General features: G+C 40.1%; 1 protein-coding gene across 4 annotated transcripts in view; it reads left to right on the forward strand.

Moving 5' to 3' along the window:
* PABIR2 (PABIR family member 2) overlaps positions 1-18,644 on the forward strand; it is a 100,518-nt gene that overhangs the window by 30,972 nt on the left and 50,902 nt on the right. For 3 of the 4 annotated variants that reach the window (XM_020969777.2, XM_020969776.1, XM_078147868.1), the window contains 2 exons: positions 129-193; positions 1,812-1,908. In XM_020969777.2, coding sequence (XP_020825436.1) covers positions 129-193; positions 1,812-1,908 — 162 coding nt within the window. Of the gene's footprint in view, positions 1-128; positions 194-1,811; positions 1,909-12,981; positions 16,085-18,644 lie in introns of those variants that run through there. The other variant, XM_020969778.2, reaches the window with a different exon arrangement.

The following is an 18,644-nucleotide window of genomic DNA, read 5'->3' on the forward strand; positions in this document are numbered from 1 at the left end:
GATACCAAAATTGGGGTTGCACTGAGCTTCAGAATTGGAATCTTTTTGTGGGCTTTCAGACTATTTATCTTGTACCTTGGAAGTACTTCAAGTCTTTCTAATGCCAATATTTTAACTTTATATTTTAGCAGAAGGAGTCAAAGCCCAATCAACTGCATTAGGCCCAGTGTTCTTGGTCCTATTAAAAGGAAAGGTATGCAGCAATGTTTGTGATATTGTAAAACTTAGTTTATTTTGAACTAGAAACTAGATTTCCTGTCTCTCAAAGTATTTCAAGATGGAATCTCCTTCTCAAAGAAATGTTTATTTTTCTTACAAGAATGAGTATAAAATCTAAATTCTGTCAATTATCTTTGTGATATTTTCCCATCAATCTGTATTCACACTTGATTACTTATTACTTATGTGGCGGAGAGATGGTAGTTTATAAATTACAGAAGCAGATCCTAGAAAGTAGAAATATAGAAAAGTAGCCCATATTGATTTCTATTTTCTAAGTTATTCACAGAGACTTATTTAAGTTATAAGTATTTGATATCTCCCAGAGACCTTTTTAGAATACTGAAGGATTATTTTTTAAAGATGTTAGAGAGAGTTTTCATTTGAGTATTAAAATTATGCTTTGCAGGGTGGAATATGTTTAATCTGGACTCCATATTCATATTTCATTTCAGAGCTACTCTGAATTAGGACAGCAGGGGGAGCTCTTCAGACAAGCTAGGCAGTCCACTAAAATAAAAAGACTAGGAACATTTGCAAAATGAAGAGGAGTAGATTTTAAAATGAACTATTGTCAGTTAAGGACAAGAAAAACACAGACTCTAATGAGTTTGCATGATTTAGAGTAGCTGCAAAAAAAACATGAATTCACATTTATTAAAAAAAGTGAAAATTTTTGTTTGTTGGACTGTTTGTTTTTACTCTGGGAACATTTAGAAATTTCAATCTTTGAACTATACATTTCTTGCTGAAATATATATATCGATCCATGGTTGATACTTATTCACAGTGAAGAGATTTTTTTTTTTGAGTCTCAAGCTTTTCATGTGTGTGAATTTATTTTGGAGAAGACAATATATTACTGAATTGTTTTCAATTTTTGTATTTTGGGGCAAAGTGTTAAATAATATTAGTATATAGTAGAAACTTTTTTGTGATCAGTTTTGAGAAAATTTTGACTTAGTTGCAGCTGGATAATTATATATTATTATATAATAATGTAATATACGAGATATATTTATATATTACCCTTCATTTAATAATAACCATTATCTGCACCATAAAGCTTGACTGCTTTTGAAATTCTATTTTTGGTAATTTTCAGTACTACACTAAGCAATTTTTAAAATATATAGATAAAATTGAACCAACTATGCCATTTTTGACCTGTCTGCCTTCTACTAGTATTTGAATACTCAGGTGGTGACGTGGGCACAAGGAGGGTTCTTTGCCAATATAATCTGGCATAAATTGTTACTTACTGTAGGCTTCAAGCTTTTTGTAGATATTTCTCAATGCTGTGGTTAGTCTTGACCCAATCTTCATGATGGAAACCAGTGGGCTGCTCTTCATTTAAGGACTCCAAACATATCTATAACATATTACAGAAAATCAATGGGAAATTTTCAGGGCTGTCAGCTTTTGATAGTAGGATTTTCTTTTCTATCTGAGTACATGCTGAAACCAGCTCTAAAATTACTATGCTCAGAAAAATATTGCAGGCTTTAGTTTAAAAACTCAAACTAAACCAGACACCCCAATTAAGCAACAAACACATATATTTTACAGTTCATTTTTTTTCCTGGTTTTAGGTGAAATGGAAACGGAAAGTCAGCCAAAGAGACTCTTTCAAGGCATTACTACTATGCTTTCTCCTGATATTACGAATTTGGCAGATCTCAGTTCATGGTAAAAAAAAAAAAAGTTGGGGGTGGAATGCGGGGAGGGTGAGAGAAAATATGTGTATATATCTATTAAGATATGACCCACTTAAAATAGATCATGTTGAAAATAATGTAAACCTTGGAACAATTGAAAAGATATTCAGTTATTAATGCTGATGGAGGGGAATTTTCCATGCAGGCATGGGTGACATAAAAGATAATTCAAAAGTCTTGTGTACTTCCCTTTGGTATGCGTGTTTCTAATTTTATTACACTCACTTTTATGACCTCCTGTTAGCTCAACCCCCCCCTCCAAGTTTGGCTACGTGGGAGGGAGTTGGTCCTGCATACCAATCAGATAGGGGAACTCTGGGGATGGGAGGGAAAGATAGTGAGTTGTCCTGGGTTGCTGTACCTAATGATCTTATTCTACGTGTTTCATTTTTTAAAACTTTTTTTTTTTTGCAAATATTTGACACAAGAGGGAAAACCGAAATTCTCTAACATGGTTTCTTTAAGTACTGTCACCCCAATATTTATATACAATTTTTAGGCTATTCCACCAGTAGTAAAAATTCTTTTTTAAAGTAACCTTTCTGGCCCCTTAGGGGATATTATCACCAATATTTTTAAACTTTTTTTCTTTGTTTGGATATGAAAAAATATATATCTTTCTCTTCCTGGCCAGGAATTGCCAACCAATTAAGGACAAGGTGTTACTTTTAATTTCCCAGAAGCCCAGCAGGGCAGAGATTGCTGCTGCCAATAACACTTTCCTCCCTGCTAGCAAATGGGTGGGGTGTGTGTGTGTGTGTGTGTGTGTGTGTGTGTGTGTGTGTGTGTGTGTGTGTGTGTGTAAAGGAGTGGAGTGGGATGGGGGGGCATTGGGGTTGGGGTGGGGTTGACTGATTTGGAGATCTGCCAGGTAAGGGCTTTGAGATCTGTTATGGGTTTTTCTATTCTACACAGAATTAATTGTGTTATGCCCCTTCAAAACTACGTAAAATCCTGTGTTTTACAACAGGTCTTTTCAAAAAACCTCTGAAGGCACTTTATTTTGGAAATGTATTCCCAAATCCCTTTAAATGGTATTTCCAGGCCATTTCTAATTTGTGAGTCACTTATTCACTTTTCACTTAAGCTATCCTGTGCTTATGGTTGGCAAACAAGTCCCAAGCTCCCCTAGTTTGTTAACTTAACTCCAGTGATTAATCCTGTCCTGCTTTGGGTACCTGCCTCTCTTGGACTGCTCTGGCCATTTTTGTCTCAGCTCTCTTTTCCTTCTCATCTATCTTGTCTGTCCTTGATAATTGTGTGCTAATTTTGGTACTGAATGACTTTCCAGGCATTAGGGAGAGATGCTTCCAAAGATCATGGAGAAAACAGGTTTCTGAAACTGTCTACTCTGTTTATAGTGTTCATTTTAAAAAGAGGAGGAGGAGGAAGAGGGTGTTTCCTACAGCTACATGGCTGAAGAGAAGTCATCTTGCCTAGGCTCTAGTTAATGAGGTTATAGTTAGGAAATAATTTTGCAAAGTGAAAAAACACTTCACAAATACTATGTGAAAACATTTTAAAAAAATAGTTGGCCAAGACAAAGCCCTAAGGAATAATATGTGCTGCCCTGCTCATTTGGCCCCATCCAGCAGGCTCAAGCAAATAGGTGTGGACGGCTCTCTTCCCAGGAGCTGTGTCCTTCGCTGAACAGTACAGTCTACACTGTGCTTATGGTGCTGGCCATAGCAACTTCTCACGTTTTTGTCAAGACTGGAAGGCTTCCCTAAATCACCATGGCTTCTGCCACTGAGACTCAGGCTCTTTTTGTAGGCACTAACAAAGCATTGCAGTAGTCTTGGGGAGGTTGTGGGCGGTGAGGCTGGCCCTGCTCCCGTGTCCACTAGTTTTGTTTTGGGGCTTTGAAATGGCAGGAAAGAGTGAGCACCATACCTATATATGATGTCAGTGAGAAGTGTGGTATCTGGAGCCAAAAAAGTTGTTGGTCTCAGCCTCTTAGGAGGCTTACTCTCAGAAGAGTGGGACAAAGGGGAGCTTAATTACAATCACATAAAAATAAAATATTGCTGCATAGGACCTGAAAATCTTTAAGATTTTGTTTATCTTTAGTCTATCTTTAAATACTTGCCATTTTCTTTTTGTGGTGGGGGCTAGGCATACTTCTCAGCTGGGTCTGTAGCTTAAGGATTGCCATGTCTTGAGGTTCCCACAAGGTCTAGTTGATTACAAATTCATACTGTTGCTTAGACATTTACAGCTGGGACCAAGTGATTGTAAATCTTAGAATCATCTTCCTGTGGGTTTTCTATCCTGCTCTGCAGGGGACTCTTGCAATCTTTGTGACAAGATTTCATTGATCAGACATCTATATTCTTGGAAATGGGAACAGAAACAGGGACCAGCTGACTGTGGGGGCCTCATGGCAAAGAAATGCATACTACTTGAAATTAAGGCAAGGGGTTATTTGGTATTAACTTTGCTGGAGTGGGGAGGTGGGGGGGGGTGTAGAACAACTCTAAGAATTAACAGCTCCTCTCTCATCATTTCAGTGTTTCTGGTTTTCACAAATCAAATGAAGAGGAAGAAATAAGTTTTTTTAAATAGTTAAATGGAAAACCATATTTTTTCATTTTCTTTACATGCCGTGTAGCCTGAATACTTAGATGTGTATTTGTTCAACCACTGTAGCCTTACTATTTTATGCAAGATTAAGGCTTATACCACATTTCTCCAGCTCCTAACATCTTTGTGATAAATATGAAAAAATCAAGTTTTTGGTAGGGATACATTTGTCATATTGTTGTATATGTTTAAGGGGCCATGGTGTGCCTAGTGCTGTTGTGACCACGTAATGAGCATGGCCCTGTTTTGTGATTTATAACTAATTGTCTCTCAGCTTCTTTCTATGTGGTGAAAATTCTTAAATCTTTATCTCTAAGGATAAGGCAGAGATTGTGCCTACCTTCTTCATATGTTCCTTTCCTAATATGAGTATTTTCAGCATGGTGTTTGCTAATGTTAGCTCTTTACCTTATCCTTTATTTTACCTCAATTCTTTGTGTTTGTTAAAAAGTCTTTTCCTACCTCATTCCCCAAGGAGCACAGATACATCCATCATACGGTGTAGAGAAGAGGTTTTCAGGGCCAACAAAATGGTGTGAATGAAATAATGTCCCCTATGTTATTTTCCTACCCATCACATCAGGAATGATGTAACACGTGTGTGTGTGTGTGTGTGTGTGTGTGTGTGTGTGTGTGTGTGTGTTTTTGTTTTTTTTTGCATTTGCAAAATGAGTTTGTACTGAATGTATATGCAATGTGTGCCTAAAGAGTTTATAGAGTAATTTAGGCATAATCTGTATCTTATTTAACAAATTCAGAGCAGGAACTAAATGATCTATTCCTAAGAGCTTTTTGAGCTACTTTGACACATCTTTGCAGATGCTTTTTGCTTGGGGCAAAAATATCTCCCTCCCCAGAAAATGTGTCTGAAGATGGTCAGTTATTAATGTGAACATCTTAACTGATCTAAGGAAAATGATGAGACTTCCAGGGGCCAGACTATGGCTTTCTTTAACATCAATTTTGTATACCTGCGGGACCTGGAGTATGTGCCAGCCTGAAAGGGAGAATGTAGTAACACTGATAAGAGACATCAAGTGGCATAAAGAGGAAAGATGCCAGAGGTAGAGAGTTCTGGTGAAATTGTGTGTTTAGAAAAGAGGAGAGAATGAACTAAGTCAGAGGGGAAAGGCCAGGGGGTTGGATGACCTTAAGAGCATAGATGCTGGGGGTGGGGTGGGGGCAGCTCAAAGAGGAACAGGACCAGGGAGGAGTGGGCTAAGGTGGAGGCTGAAGCTAAGGGATGAAGCAAGAGCTAGGTAAGGATTCCTAGAGCCAGAGCCCGAAGGACCCTGGCTGAATGTCATATGTCATCCCCCAGCCCCCAGCAGCATTACCGTATAGCAGAGATGAGAGCATGTACTTAAACTGAAGTGTGAGTGCTATGGAGTGGACAAATGCCATTAGGGAAGACTAGAAAGTGAGGAAAAGCAGGGGAGAAGATCTCCCCCCCCCCTTAAAGCTTAGAATAATGACAGCAGAAATAGAGCCTAGGCAAAAGTTACCAGGACACTCCTATATCAGTATTCTATTTGGAGTGCTCCCTGAGGGTGGGGTGTGTGTATGTGTACAGATTACCATTTTGTTAGGTTGGTGGCAACTTTGATAGTATGGATTAAATTTTTTTTTAAGCCCATTTGGATCAGAGGCCCTGAAAGACTATTTGGAGGGAGTGGCTGTCTTCCTAGAGAGATCTGAGAGTTAGTTAAGAATGTACAATAGTGGGGCATCTAGGTGGTGCAGTGGATGGAGTACTGGCCCTGGAGTCAGGAGGACCTGAGTTCAAATCCTCAGACACCTAACACTTAACTAGTTGTGTGACTCTGGGCAACTCAACTTAACCGCAGTTGCCTCACCAAAAAATAAAAAGTACAATGGTTAGGCTTGAATAATTAGTACACTGATGGTACTGAACCTTAGTCCTTCCTGAAGAAAAACTTCAAGTAGAATGTACTACACGAGGCTCCCCTGAAGTTTCATTTGGAGACTTCGGCTGGTACGGGTCCTAGCAGATTGGCTGCCTCCAGGTGTAAATTGGTGTAAATCATGTGAGCACGTATGATGTCTTCTAACCCCCTTTGGAGTGCAATTGAAAGTGTTATCAGTGAAACCCTGTACGACTTGGATTTTGATTATTTTGAAGATCTGACTCAATTGTCCTATGCATTCTGATGATTCGCAGCAACTGCCACATACTGGGTACTGATTTCTCCTGAAGGGGAGCTGGACTCAGGCTGTTTTTTGTGTGTTGGGCATCTGGATGTGTAAAACTGGGAGGCTGCTTGTATAGTAGAAAGATCCTTGTATTTAGAGTCAGAAGACCCGGGTTCAAATCCCTCTCTATCATTCCCTTGCTCTATCTCCTTCAGGGAAGTTCCTTCTTTCTCTGCTCTAGTTTCCTCATCTGTCTGAAAGTCCTTTCGAGCTTGAAGCCCCAAGTCCCAAGAATTGAACTAGAGCTTTACTTAGAGGGTTGTCCTCTAGAGGTCCTTCTAGAGGAAGCACTCCTAGAGCAAAGGCCTTTGGGTGCTTCAGTAATTAAGCCCCACAGATGCAGTCCCCAATGGCTGTGCCCCAAATCTTCTAGAAAGTGAATCATGGCAACAGCACAGTTCCAGGGTACATGTCTGCCATAGTCTGACAGAGGCATAGCTTGCTGCCTCAGCTGGAGCGGCATAAAGTGTGAGTCATCGCATAAGCCTTCATTTTGTTGCTATCTGGTTCAGGTATTTTAATTTCATTTAGTTTTCACTCTTGGGGGGTTTTTTAGGCATAGGGCATAATTGAGGGGGGAAAAAACCTCCTTGCTATTTTCAGGTTCTGTGATTGCCTGGTTATATGTATTCAGCATCTGGAGGCTGGAATAAATTAATCAACTTGTACATGAGGCCTACTGATTAGTTAGTTTGTGAATTACCCAAGCGCTTTACCTTTCCTCTCTCTGAGGCTCAGCCAAGGTATTCATTCACATGGCTGTTGCTCATTAGCACCTCCATCAGAGAAGGGCCAGGACAGGAAGAGAAGGGGAAACTCAAATCAGATAATTTGGTTGGTTGTAGCCTTGCTCAAAGGGTTAGCATTACATAGACTATTTTTTTTATCATAATCTGTAGTTTTTATTTATGTTATCCATTTTCCCTTTTTATAATTAAAATGACTATATTTAGCTTTTTCTCTCCTTATTTGGAAGTTTGAGACATGTTAAAATAGAATTAGGAATTGAAAATCATATTGGTAGAGCTGCCTTTATACGATTACCAAAATGGGTAATGTGTTTGTTAAACCAGTCTTTATTGAACACATGTACAAAAGGCACGGTGCTAAGTGTGGGTGATCCGCCTTTTGTGCTTTGAGGCTATCTTCTGTCTGTAGTCACACAGCATCTGTCTTGGGGCCTGAGGTGGGGAGGGGAGAGGCGCAGTGAGCAGAGCTCTGGATTTAGTCAGAGGACCAGGGTTCCAAGCCCAATTCTTCTGCTTACTTTCTACCTGTGTGGCCTCTGACAAATCACCGAACCCTCCTGGGCCTCAGTTTCCTTTTCTGTGAAATTAGGGAGGTGGACTAGTAGCATGGTATAGTAGGAAGAAGAATCCTATATCTGGGATCAGAGAACCCAGCTTTGAGGCCAGCTCTCCTGTGCTACCTGTGTGACCTTGGCTGGCAGGTCTTTCTCTTGGCCTCAATTTTTTCCTAGGTGAAATTCTGAGGGAGTTGAATTAGATGACCTCTGAGCTCCCTTCTAGTTGGAAATCTATGATTCTACAACAAAAAAGTATTAATACAAACTATATTTTAGTTTAGTGAAAACATCTTATAAAGGATTTCTCAAATTCTCAATTTGCAAACTGCAGTAGAGACTAGTTGTAATCTCAAGAGTAAATGAAATGAGTGGCAATTGGTAAACCATCTGCAGCAATTCTTCTCCCATTGGGGATCAGAGGTCTGGCTTGTTGGAGTCAATATTAGGGAAGAAATTGTGGAAACTACATAAAAAGGCAGATCAAGTTTGTATTCCTCTAACTTTCTGGAAAGCTGCTCTTTTGGTGGGCTTCTTTTGAGTTAGTAATAAACCATGCTAGAAGAGAGATTTCCCTGCAGGAATGATGATGGATGTTTTCAATGAGTGTCGGGTTTGTTTGAGCAAATGAGAATGTCCCAAATGGTATCTTGTAATCTGGTACAAGTGTATGGTTAACTTCTCCCTGTTTCTGTTCAGATTATCCAGGTAGGGGCCAGTTTTTAATGTGAGCCTACTTTCTCCCTGCCACGTAGCAGGGACTGGTTTCTCCTGCTACTCAGCTAATATGTGCTCTAGGAATGCGAGCTGATTTTTAGCTGAAGCAAAAAATGCTGCATCCTAGTCAAATAAAAGCAATTTTTGGATTTCCATGGGGAGGAAGGGGTGGTTTCTGTTTGTACATCTGCTTCTTTCTGGTAGTGTAAATAACTGTGTTGACCATATTCTTATTCCAGTCAATTCAGTTCACCAGTTATCTTACATGCTGAAAAAAGTCTTTGAACCAGCTCAATTTTCCCTATTTCCTCCACTTAAAAGCGCTTTTAGTAATGATGGATTTGAAGGCAGTAGGCTTTAGAAAACTGAATATATACAGTGGCAGTACTGTGTGAGTACTGGATTACAGAAGTGCTTTTTGGCTTTGTTTTTTTATTTTTTTAGAGTCTGTTAGCTCCCTTAGTTTGTTTTGGCTTTTTCCCTAAGGAAAGGCTACGTTTAGTTTTTTCCAGGTTTAGAGTCTCTTGGACCCCGGCTTTTTATATACATATATAGAAATACAGTAAGTTCCTATTTGCATGGTGTTTTATAACTGGAATGAAGTTAGCTTGCAGTGTTATGATTTTGAACATCTAGATCCTTTTGTGCCCTATTTTGATCTCTTGTAATTAAGATTTGTTCTTAGTTGTGGGCAAAAATCACTTTCTTTTGAATATATAAATTTCATATATAGCAGTTTTTAAAAATTCCATGTTAAGAGGTGGGTAGGTAGTTTTTGGTTTTACTTTTAAATGATAAAATTAGGGTTTAAATATAGGTGCTCACTATCTATCTCCCTCAAGCCCACCCCTCTCCCTAATATTTCCTATTATTGCCTAACCTTCCTATCGGCAGAAGGTCTGATCATGTCACTACTCCCCTTATTCATAAAACTGAAGTGACTCCTTATGACCTCCAGGATCAAAAATCAGGATCAAATCTTCTGTTTGGCTTTTAAAGCCCTTTATTACCTGTGTCCCTGTCGTGCCCCAGGGCAACCTTTCCAGTCTTCTTAGACCTTCCTCCCTTCCACATATGCTACAATCCAGTGACACTGGCCTCCTTGCTCTTTTTCATCTCCTGAATTAAGCCATTCTCACAAACTGCCCTCATCTCCACCTCCTGACTTCCTTCCCAGCTAAAATCCCACCTTCTACAAGAAGCCTTTACTGATCATGCTTAACTCTTAGGTCTTCCCTTTACTGATTATCTTGAATTTATCCTTTATATATCTAGTTTGTACATACAGTTGTTTGCATGTTGCCTCTCCTTGAGAGCAGGGACTGTCTTTTGTCTTTCTTTGTACCCCCAGCACTTAACACAATGCCCAGTACACAGTAGGTGCTTAATAAATGCTTGGTGACTGACTGACCTATGATTTCATTAGTATAGGTAACTCCAGGGTGAGAAAACTCCCTGTACCAACACAGGTTGGCACCTTCTCACCAACTTCTAGTCTTGGAGCACTGAGGTTAAGTGACTTTTGCCAAGAGTTTGTGTTAGTCAGTATTGGTCAGAGGTGTCACTTGAACTTTGGTTTTTCTGGCTCAGAGGTCACCTCTCTCTCCATGACACCATGCTGCCTCTTCAAGATTGAAAATCAGGTTTCAAAATAGAAACTATTTTGTGTGCATGGAAAGATTTGGGGAGCATTAATAGCCTGCCACCAGCAGGGTCAATTAAGCAATTCCTGATTGTGTCCATGTATGGTAAGGGTATAAAATTAGTGGGCCCAAAAAGGAGACAGAAGAAAGGAAGAAAAAGAAAAGATATGAAGAAGGAGAAGAAATATTTCAAGAGATAGTTTTAAAAAAAGGCCTAGAAACTCCTGTGCTATGGAAATATATTAGATTTTGACGTTTTCTAGAATCTAAAAAATTCCTAAGAATGTGTATAGGGTGGAAGCAGGGAGGAGAAATCTCCCTGGCATTTGGAGAGAACCTCATTCAGCTTGAGCTTCCTCCTGGGAAGAAGGGCAGTGATAGGGTTGTATTATTTGACAGCCTGGCAGGGTTGATGTGAGACATAAAGGAAATAAGGGAGAGATGTAAGCTTTTATTGTATATGCATCATTTTTAAAGCAAAACCTAACTCTAATTTGGACTGATTGGAGGATGGGGAAGGGAATTGGACCAGAGATCTGGAGATCTGGATTCTAATCTCAAGTTTGCTGTGTCATTTACATCTAGTCCAAACTGCTGTGCTAACATGAATAAGGCCTTGGTCTTCGGTTTGATCTGCAGACTGAAGGCTAAGGTTAATTTGAAATAGACTGAATTGTTGACTCTTTTTTTAAGCTGCCATTTTATTACTTAGGATAGCTGGCTCTGGGTAGTAGCAGGGGAGAGTAGAAGGAGCCCTAGACTCACTCAATAAGAGACTGCCTGGGCTCATTAGTAGCTGGGTGGTCCTGGATAAGTTACTTAGGTTTCTAAGCCTTAATTTCCTCATTTTTAAAATTGGGGGCAATATTCCTTGGGCTGTCCCTTACCAGGGTTTTGTGAATTACAAAGGAGACGTTTGTGAAATACTTTGTAAACCTTAAAGCACCATAGAAATAAACGTATGCTGCTACTCAGGCCATGAGAATGATGGCTGGCTAATTAGCATGCCAAAAATAACCTAAGTACTGGAAGTCTGTGTTTATATATAGTTGATAGACCAACGTGTGCTTCAAAAATGTGTGAAAATAGTTTGTTCTCAGGTAAGAAATACATCACTGGCTTAGGAAGTCCTTTTTTATACTTAGGATAAAAGGCTATACTACCCTTCCCTCAGTGCTGTCTGACCCCACATTCTAAGCTAGGGCATTTTTGTATCTCAGTTTTGCAGCCTAATGATGGAAATAAGCTGTGTCCAAATGACTCCGGTGAGGCCGTATGTAACAAGTGGTATAAAGTGTGTCACTGGTGAGTGGGAGAGGCTGGAGTGATAGGCAAAGGCTTGATGGGGGAGAGGCCCTTGAGGAGCAGAACTTGGTGAGGCAGGGAGCAGCAGTTATTGAGGCAGCATCACAGATGTGGTCAGGGAGCACTTTGGAGTCATTTTGGCTAGGAGATCATATTTGATAGAGCCGGAGAAGTACTTTGGGGCTAGATTGTAGAAGGGTTTTACACCAGGACAAAGAAAGACAGATGGAGACCATCTTGACTAGATTGGATAGTTTATGCCATAGATGGCAGAAGAGGGGGCCATATTAGAGAGGGCTACGCTACTAGGATAAGGGATTTGGATTTTATTTTCTAGGCCACTATGGAGTCCCTGGCAACTTTGGAGCAGGGGAATGACACAGTGAAAATGGGGCATTAAGTAATTATTTCATTGATAGAAGAATCCGGAATCGTGAAGGATGGAACGATTGGCAGGGGGGAGGCCAGTTAGGCAAGTGCAGAAACCTAAGCCTGACTTAGGGGAGTTACAGCAGGAACTTGGGGGAAGGAGAAACGTGAGGTAGGAAAGGTCAATGGGACTGGGGGACTGCTGTTATTATATAGGAGGCAAAATGAAGTAAGGAGTCCAAACTAATTGATTTGCCCTTGGGACAAGGGTACCATTGACATAATTGGGAAGATTGAGAAGAAAAGTCTTCCTCGTTAGGGGAGACAATGTGACTTTGGCTTTGGCTATGGTGAGTTTGAGGTAAACTGAGAGCTACAGATTTGTGAGTCCTCGTGGGGTTGGGGTGTGTGTGTGTGTGTGTGTGTGTGTGTGTGTGTGTGTGTGTGTGTGTGTGTGTGTAAGAGAGAAAGAGAAAATGAGAGTACGCAAGCCGTGTATATTTGAAGGCAGAAAAGGAGCCAGGGGAAAGGAAGAAACTGAGACATGTGTATATATGGTCACCTAGGGATGGTACCTAGGATACAGGTTCACCTTGGAGACTAAAGGACAGATGGGAGGAAATGTAGAGACAGAAGTATCTTGAATTAAGATAAGGGGGAGTTTCCCCAGTTGGCCTTAGGTCTCAGTGACACTGGGGGTGTAGCTGTGCACCATCCAAGGCATGTGTGCAGGGCCTTTTGGGGGTTTTAAAATCTTTTTTACATGTTAACATTTTACTGTTCCTTTCTCACCTCTGCACAATTTACGAATGTTCTCCTGATTTGTGATTTCTCGAAACCATGCAGCTGTTGCGTGTTATACTTACCTGAGAGGTACACGTGCTCATGACTGTCTCTGCTTTGTCCTCAGTCTGTCTTCAGATATTCTGGATGGCAGTAGTAGCAGCATTGGCTCATCCTCAGACTCACTGGCTAAAGTCAGCAATGCCACAGACTCTCCAGTAACATGTTCCAATTCATGCTCTTCGTTCATCTTGATGGATGACCTTTCACCCAAGTGACTTAACCATTTCTCATTCAGTGTTCTGACCGGGCTGTTTTCTATACAAAAGACTCTGGCAGGCAGGGAAAGGGACTTTGATCCTTAATGAGGATTAAGATATTAATTAGGATAGCAAAAATTAATGTAACATTATCCCTTAACATCTCTATTCTAAAAGGTTTAATCCATAGATATATTAACCTTACTGCTAGTTTTGCGTTAAGTGACTGTTCAGATGATTAAAATTAACTTTGGGTTGCTGTTGCTCTATTTGACTTTTGACGCCTAAAAGGCTACCTCCTTAAGGTCCTGTAGTTTGAGTACTGATATATGGTTTCTAGTATGGCTCCTTTCCCCAACAAAAGTAAACGATAGTTACAAAACTGATCAGAAAGTCTCTTGTTTGAGAGAGATCTTGTTCCCTATTCCTCCCATTAAAGAAATAGTTGTATATTGCTCTTCATTTTACAAACATAAAAAGCTTGCATTTGGTTATATTTAAATGATTTTTCTCATCAGATTTAAATATATGATTTCTCCATTTTCCTCTTTGCGCTGCTTGCTTGTGGCCAGACCAGGAAATACTTAGTGGTCTCTGTAGCTGCCAATGTTGCTCCTTTGTAGTTAAGATTGTATGGAAGGATGAGGATTGGTTTTAATGTTTGAAATGTTAATGGGCTTGGTAGTATGCCTGAATTAGTTAGTAAGAATGTTCCAGATCCCTATAACCCAGGAATGGCGGTAGCTAACATTTTTTCCCGAAACTTGTAGCCCTGAGGAATGTATAACATATTATTAATATTTCTAGTTATTTGTTGTCAAGGAGAAGAAATTCCAGCCTTGATCAGAGATGTCTAGTTTATCCAGAAGTGACTAGCCAGTGTTACTGACCTAAAAAACTACTGTGCAGGAGAGTGCACATGGGGCCATCAATGTCTCCTGTGGCATTGAGGCCATAGGGATTTTTGTGCCTTAGGGGACATTGTTCTACTATTAAAGAATGTAAACCATGGGGAAGGGGAAAGCAAAAGGGGGTGCCATGTGTAATGATCTGATATGGGGTCTGGTGCGCCTTTTTCTTATTGCTTTTCAACTTCTAGATTTGTTTGCTTTCCCCTATGGTGATTGGTACCAATGATTCAGTCCCTCTGCATCACAGTTTTTGTGTAGCCACTAGAGAAGATGCATGGGTTGAAGTAACTTTCATGCTGCCTTGAAAAAAGGCAAGTCTCTAAAGTTTAATTTCTAGAGAGAAAAAAGGTTTGCAGGCTTGATAATTGAATATTAGCTCTGTATTCTACCTTTACGAGTCAAATTTGAATTGTAAGGAGCATTTCAGTTAGTCCAAGGTAGCAAAATAATTTCATAACAGGAAGAATATTAACCAAGCTAGATAATCCATTGATTATAATCTACTATCATACTATTTATTATTTATAACTATGTAAAAAGTCTGTGTGATGAATTATAGTATTTTTTTATGATTAAAAATTTTTAAATGTTTGGTAGTAACTGCTGGCTTGTTTCTAACATACAAAATTGCCTGCCGTAAGCTTTCATTTTTGAATGGTGGTTCAAAATGCTTTTGTCTAAAATACAGCATTTGTGTTTTGTTTTGTTTTGTTTTAAGAAAATAACACTGAATTTTAAAGAGAAATTTTGTGTTTTGAAGGTAAGCAAAGACTGGCAATTTTGTGTAGTTTGGCTGGAGGGGAGAACTAGACTTTCTTTTCAGCTCTAACAAGGACATGGTGTGGCCTACAGGAGTCCAATTACAGTATCTCATGTTCTTTATTTTAACTTGTAATAATCATGGTAGCCAATAATGGATTTATTACTTGTGTTATTTTTACCCGTGGAGCATCACTAGTTTTCCCCACCTCAAATAGATGTGTATATTGTAAAATATTAATCCATAGTGTGCCATTTAAAAGAGAACATATAATTAGTTCTACAGCATTCAATGTATTCTTTTTATTTGTATATGAACCATATTATTTAAGATGTTTTTGCCTGTACAGTAATGACTAGAGTGTTTTATCTTACAGAATATTTATCCACTTTCACTTTGCTGTCTTTTTTGTCTTAAAGGGATACTTTCAGCCATAATTTTCAGACTCTGAATTGACTGCTAAGATATAACCTTTCAATTCTTACAGATGATTAAATTTAATTTTAAAATTTTAATCATTGAATTGGGAGGAGGGAGCTGGAGAAGAGAAATGAGACATCAACATATTCCTGCAGTGTTTGCTATGAGGATGTAAGAGCTAGGAGATGACCCATGAAGTCATCTTTGAACGTTGTTTAAACGGCAGTTTGGTGTTAGTGGTTAGAGGCTACATCTTGGAGGCAGGAAAACCTGAGTTCAAGATCCATCTCTAACACATACTAGCTGTATGACCACAGACAAGTCACATAACCTCTTGAGGCCCCAGACCACTCTAGGGTTCTATTCCACCTGAGTTGCTGACCTGCATTCAGCATATGGAGTGCCCTATACCAATGAAATCATGGGTCTGGACCAAAAAAATTAGGGGGGGGTGGTGTGTTTTTAAATGATCACACATAGTGATGTGTTTGAAATTGATTCTAAATAAAGGTCAATTAACTAATGAACTTTGTTGATAGTCTAGCAAATGAACTTTGTTGACAGTGTCCCTTTATTTCCATATAAAGTTCACTCTGCCATTTGCCAAATCCTATCTGTTATGATGTGATGTAGAGGTTGTCATTTATCCCCATTATACTCTCCCGCCCTCTTCTTGGTGTCTCTGTTTGGCAACATGGACAAGGGATGGGAGGACCAGCATTTCCCTCATGGCCATCAGATGGTTTCGTCTGCCTGACTTGTAGAAGTGATGTATTTCATGATTACTGTTTCGGGAGTGATGGAAAAGTTTTCTGTGAAATGTTGGCCTTTGTAAACATTAGAATGAAAATCTCATAAAATGTGAACACATGCATAAAACTTTGTATTTTCTTCAAAAAAAAAAAAGCCTGGCCGTCTCTTTTCTCACTGGTGACTGACTTTGCCACCATATTCTGTGTCCTGTAGCTCTGGCAGAGCTTAATTCGCTCCCTTTTGTATTCCTGATAACTCTTCTAATTCACAAAGTTAGCTTTGACCATATGACCTTTTGGATTTACAGAAGAGCATCAGAAGCCTGAGAAGTCGCACTATGAAGTGCTCCTCGACTCAGAAATTTGTGAGCTGTTCTTTATATCCAGTTGGTTTATTGCACACTGCCTTCTCTTCCCCACTGCCAAGCTACCCTGGACCACCAAGTGCCACCTACTGGCCGAGGGAAATTGGATCACTGTTCCTATCATCCACCTCCTTTGCCCCTAGGGATGTGGCACATGCTGTGTGCCCTGCTTCTCCCACCTCCATTCCTCCTAACTGCTTACAGCATCGTTAATTCCACCTCTAGCAACCATTATATCATATACTCTGTACAGTGCTTTGGGGTACATCTTATTAGATTGATGAGATTGTGCTGCAAGCAGGGACTGTGTCTGATTTTATCTTTAAATCTCCCTCAGTGCCTAGTACATAGTAGGTACATAAGTGTTCAATGAACTTGTCCACAGTCTGGCTTCAGCCTAACTTTTCACCTTTATCTGCTTCTGCCCTTCCTGTACTGCCTGCTCCCCACCCCAACATGGCACCCATGCTCCCCCTCCCATACATAACAGAGCAAAGCAGCCAGGGCTTTGAACCAGCATTGAGAAAGGGCTAACAGCACTTATAGTTCTTTTAGCAGCATAGAAACTGCTAAAGGAGTTAGTTCAGGAGTGGAGAACCTGTGGCCTCAAGGCCACATGTGGCCCTCTAGGTCCTCAGGTGAGGCCCTTTGACTGAATCCAAATTACACAGAACAGATTCGGTCAACAAGCTGCACTTGAGGACCTAGAGGGCCACATGTGGCCACAGGTCCCCCACCCCTGGTAGTACCTAGTTAGCAAGAATCAGTAGCTAAATTAAGAAGCTACCATATGCTTCCTTCCCCTGTTCCCCTGAATTTATCTGAAATTTATTTCCATATACTCTACATGCTAGTAAAACTGGATCACTCATCATTATCCCAACATATCTTGTAGCCTCCTACTTCTGCATCTTTGTTCACCCTGACCCTGGATTGCTCTACATCACTTGTTGACGCCCTGCTCAGCTCGGAAAAACCCTCCTCCATGAAGCTTTCACTTACCCTCGCCCAACAAGCCAGTAGTGATTCCTTCCTCATAGAGCACCAGGCCAGAAGTCAGGAAGACCTGAGGTCAAATCCAGCTTCAGAAACTTACTAGTCATGTGACCCTGGGCAAGTCACTTGCTCACTGTTTGCTGCAGTTTCTGCATCTGTAAAATAGGGATGATAATAATAGCACCTACCTTGCAGGGTTGTTGTAAGGATCAAATGAGATAATGATTGTAAAGCACTCAGTACAGTGCCTAGCCTGTAAGCACTACATAAATGTTAGCTATTATGATGTATGCTATTCACATTTTGCTCTTTGAATTTGTGTACAAATCATCACTCTTGCTAGGCTGAAAGCTCCGTTAGGTTCAGCACATAGAAATAGGTTACCACTGAATATCTTACTGTTGAATGAAGGAACACTTCTTGAATACCCTTTTCCCTTCTTGACTAATTACCACAGGAAAATTCATTTCCATTCTGCCTTTCCCCTTTTTTCCTTCCCTTAGTTCTTTTTATATAATTCAAAACAAGCATGGGTGATAAGTGTGAAAATGATTCTAAGGACACAATGCCTATATATCAAGAGAAAGGAAAGCAAAAAGTTTTGAAATGATACTGGGTAAAGGATTGGTGCTGTCAACCTTTAAGTACCCAGAATCCCCCCTTGGGTATCAACAGCAAATTCTATCTACCATCTCCTCTTTACTTCCAATGAAACCTACTCTGCTTCAAGAACATAACTTCCTCCTTCCTCTCATCAGAGGACCTTTACTTTATCACGAAAATTAGGATCATCCATCTTGAACTCCTTCTTCTTATTTCTACACTTCAAATCCTATCAATTTTTTTTTCCTAGGGAAGGAGGGATGGGGGGTGGGGAGAGAACTGTGGGACAAGCTTCCAGAGGAGACACCAGGAGATAAATTCAACGGTACAAGTAAAGGGTTTGGCCACCTTGAAATGGGAGACTGGAGGAAAGAAGGATGAATATAAGGTAATTCTGTAAAAGTTCCGAGTGCTGAAACTCAGAATGACCTAGTGAGAAATGCCAATGACGACAACAGTGGGGCATGGTATAGCGGGCAGTGCTGGACTCTGAGCCAGGAAGCTCTAGGTTCAAATGGGCAGGTCAATTCAATAAGCATTTGTTATGTGCCAGGCACTGTGCTAAATGCTGGACGTGATCTCTCAGTGCTCTGGGGCAACTCTATGACTATAAATTGCAGAGAAGGTGCCAACCTGCATTGGTAAAGGGAATTTCCTCACCTGGGAGTTACCTATATCGATGAAATAAAAAATCATTTCATAATCGATGAAACCAGTCCCTAT

Source organism: Phascolarctos cinereus, unplaced genomic scaffold (genome assembly GCF_003287225.1).
Source record: "Phascolarctos cinereus isolate Bilbo 61053 unplaced genomic scaffold, phaCin_HiC Scaffold_8;HRSCAF=390, whole genome shotgun sequence".
NCBI classification, from domain to species: Eukaryota; Metazoa; Chordata; class Mammalia; order Diprotodontia; family Phascolarctidae; genus Phascolarctos; species Phascolarctos cinereus.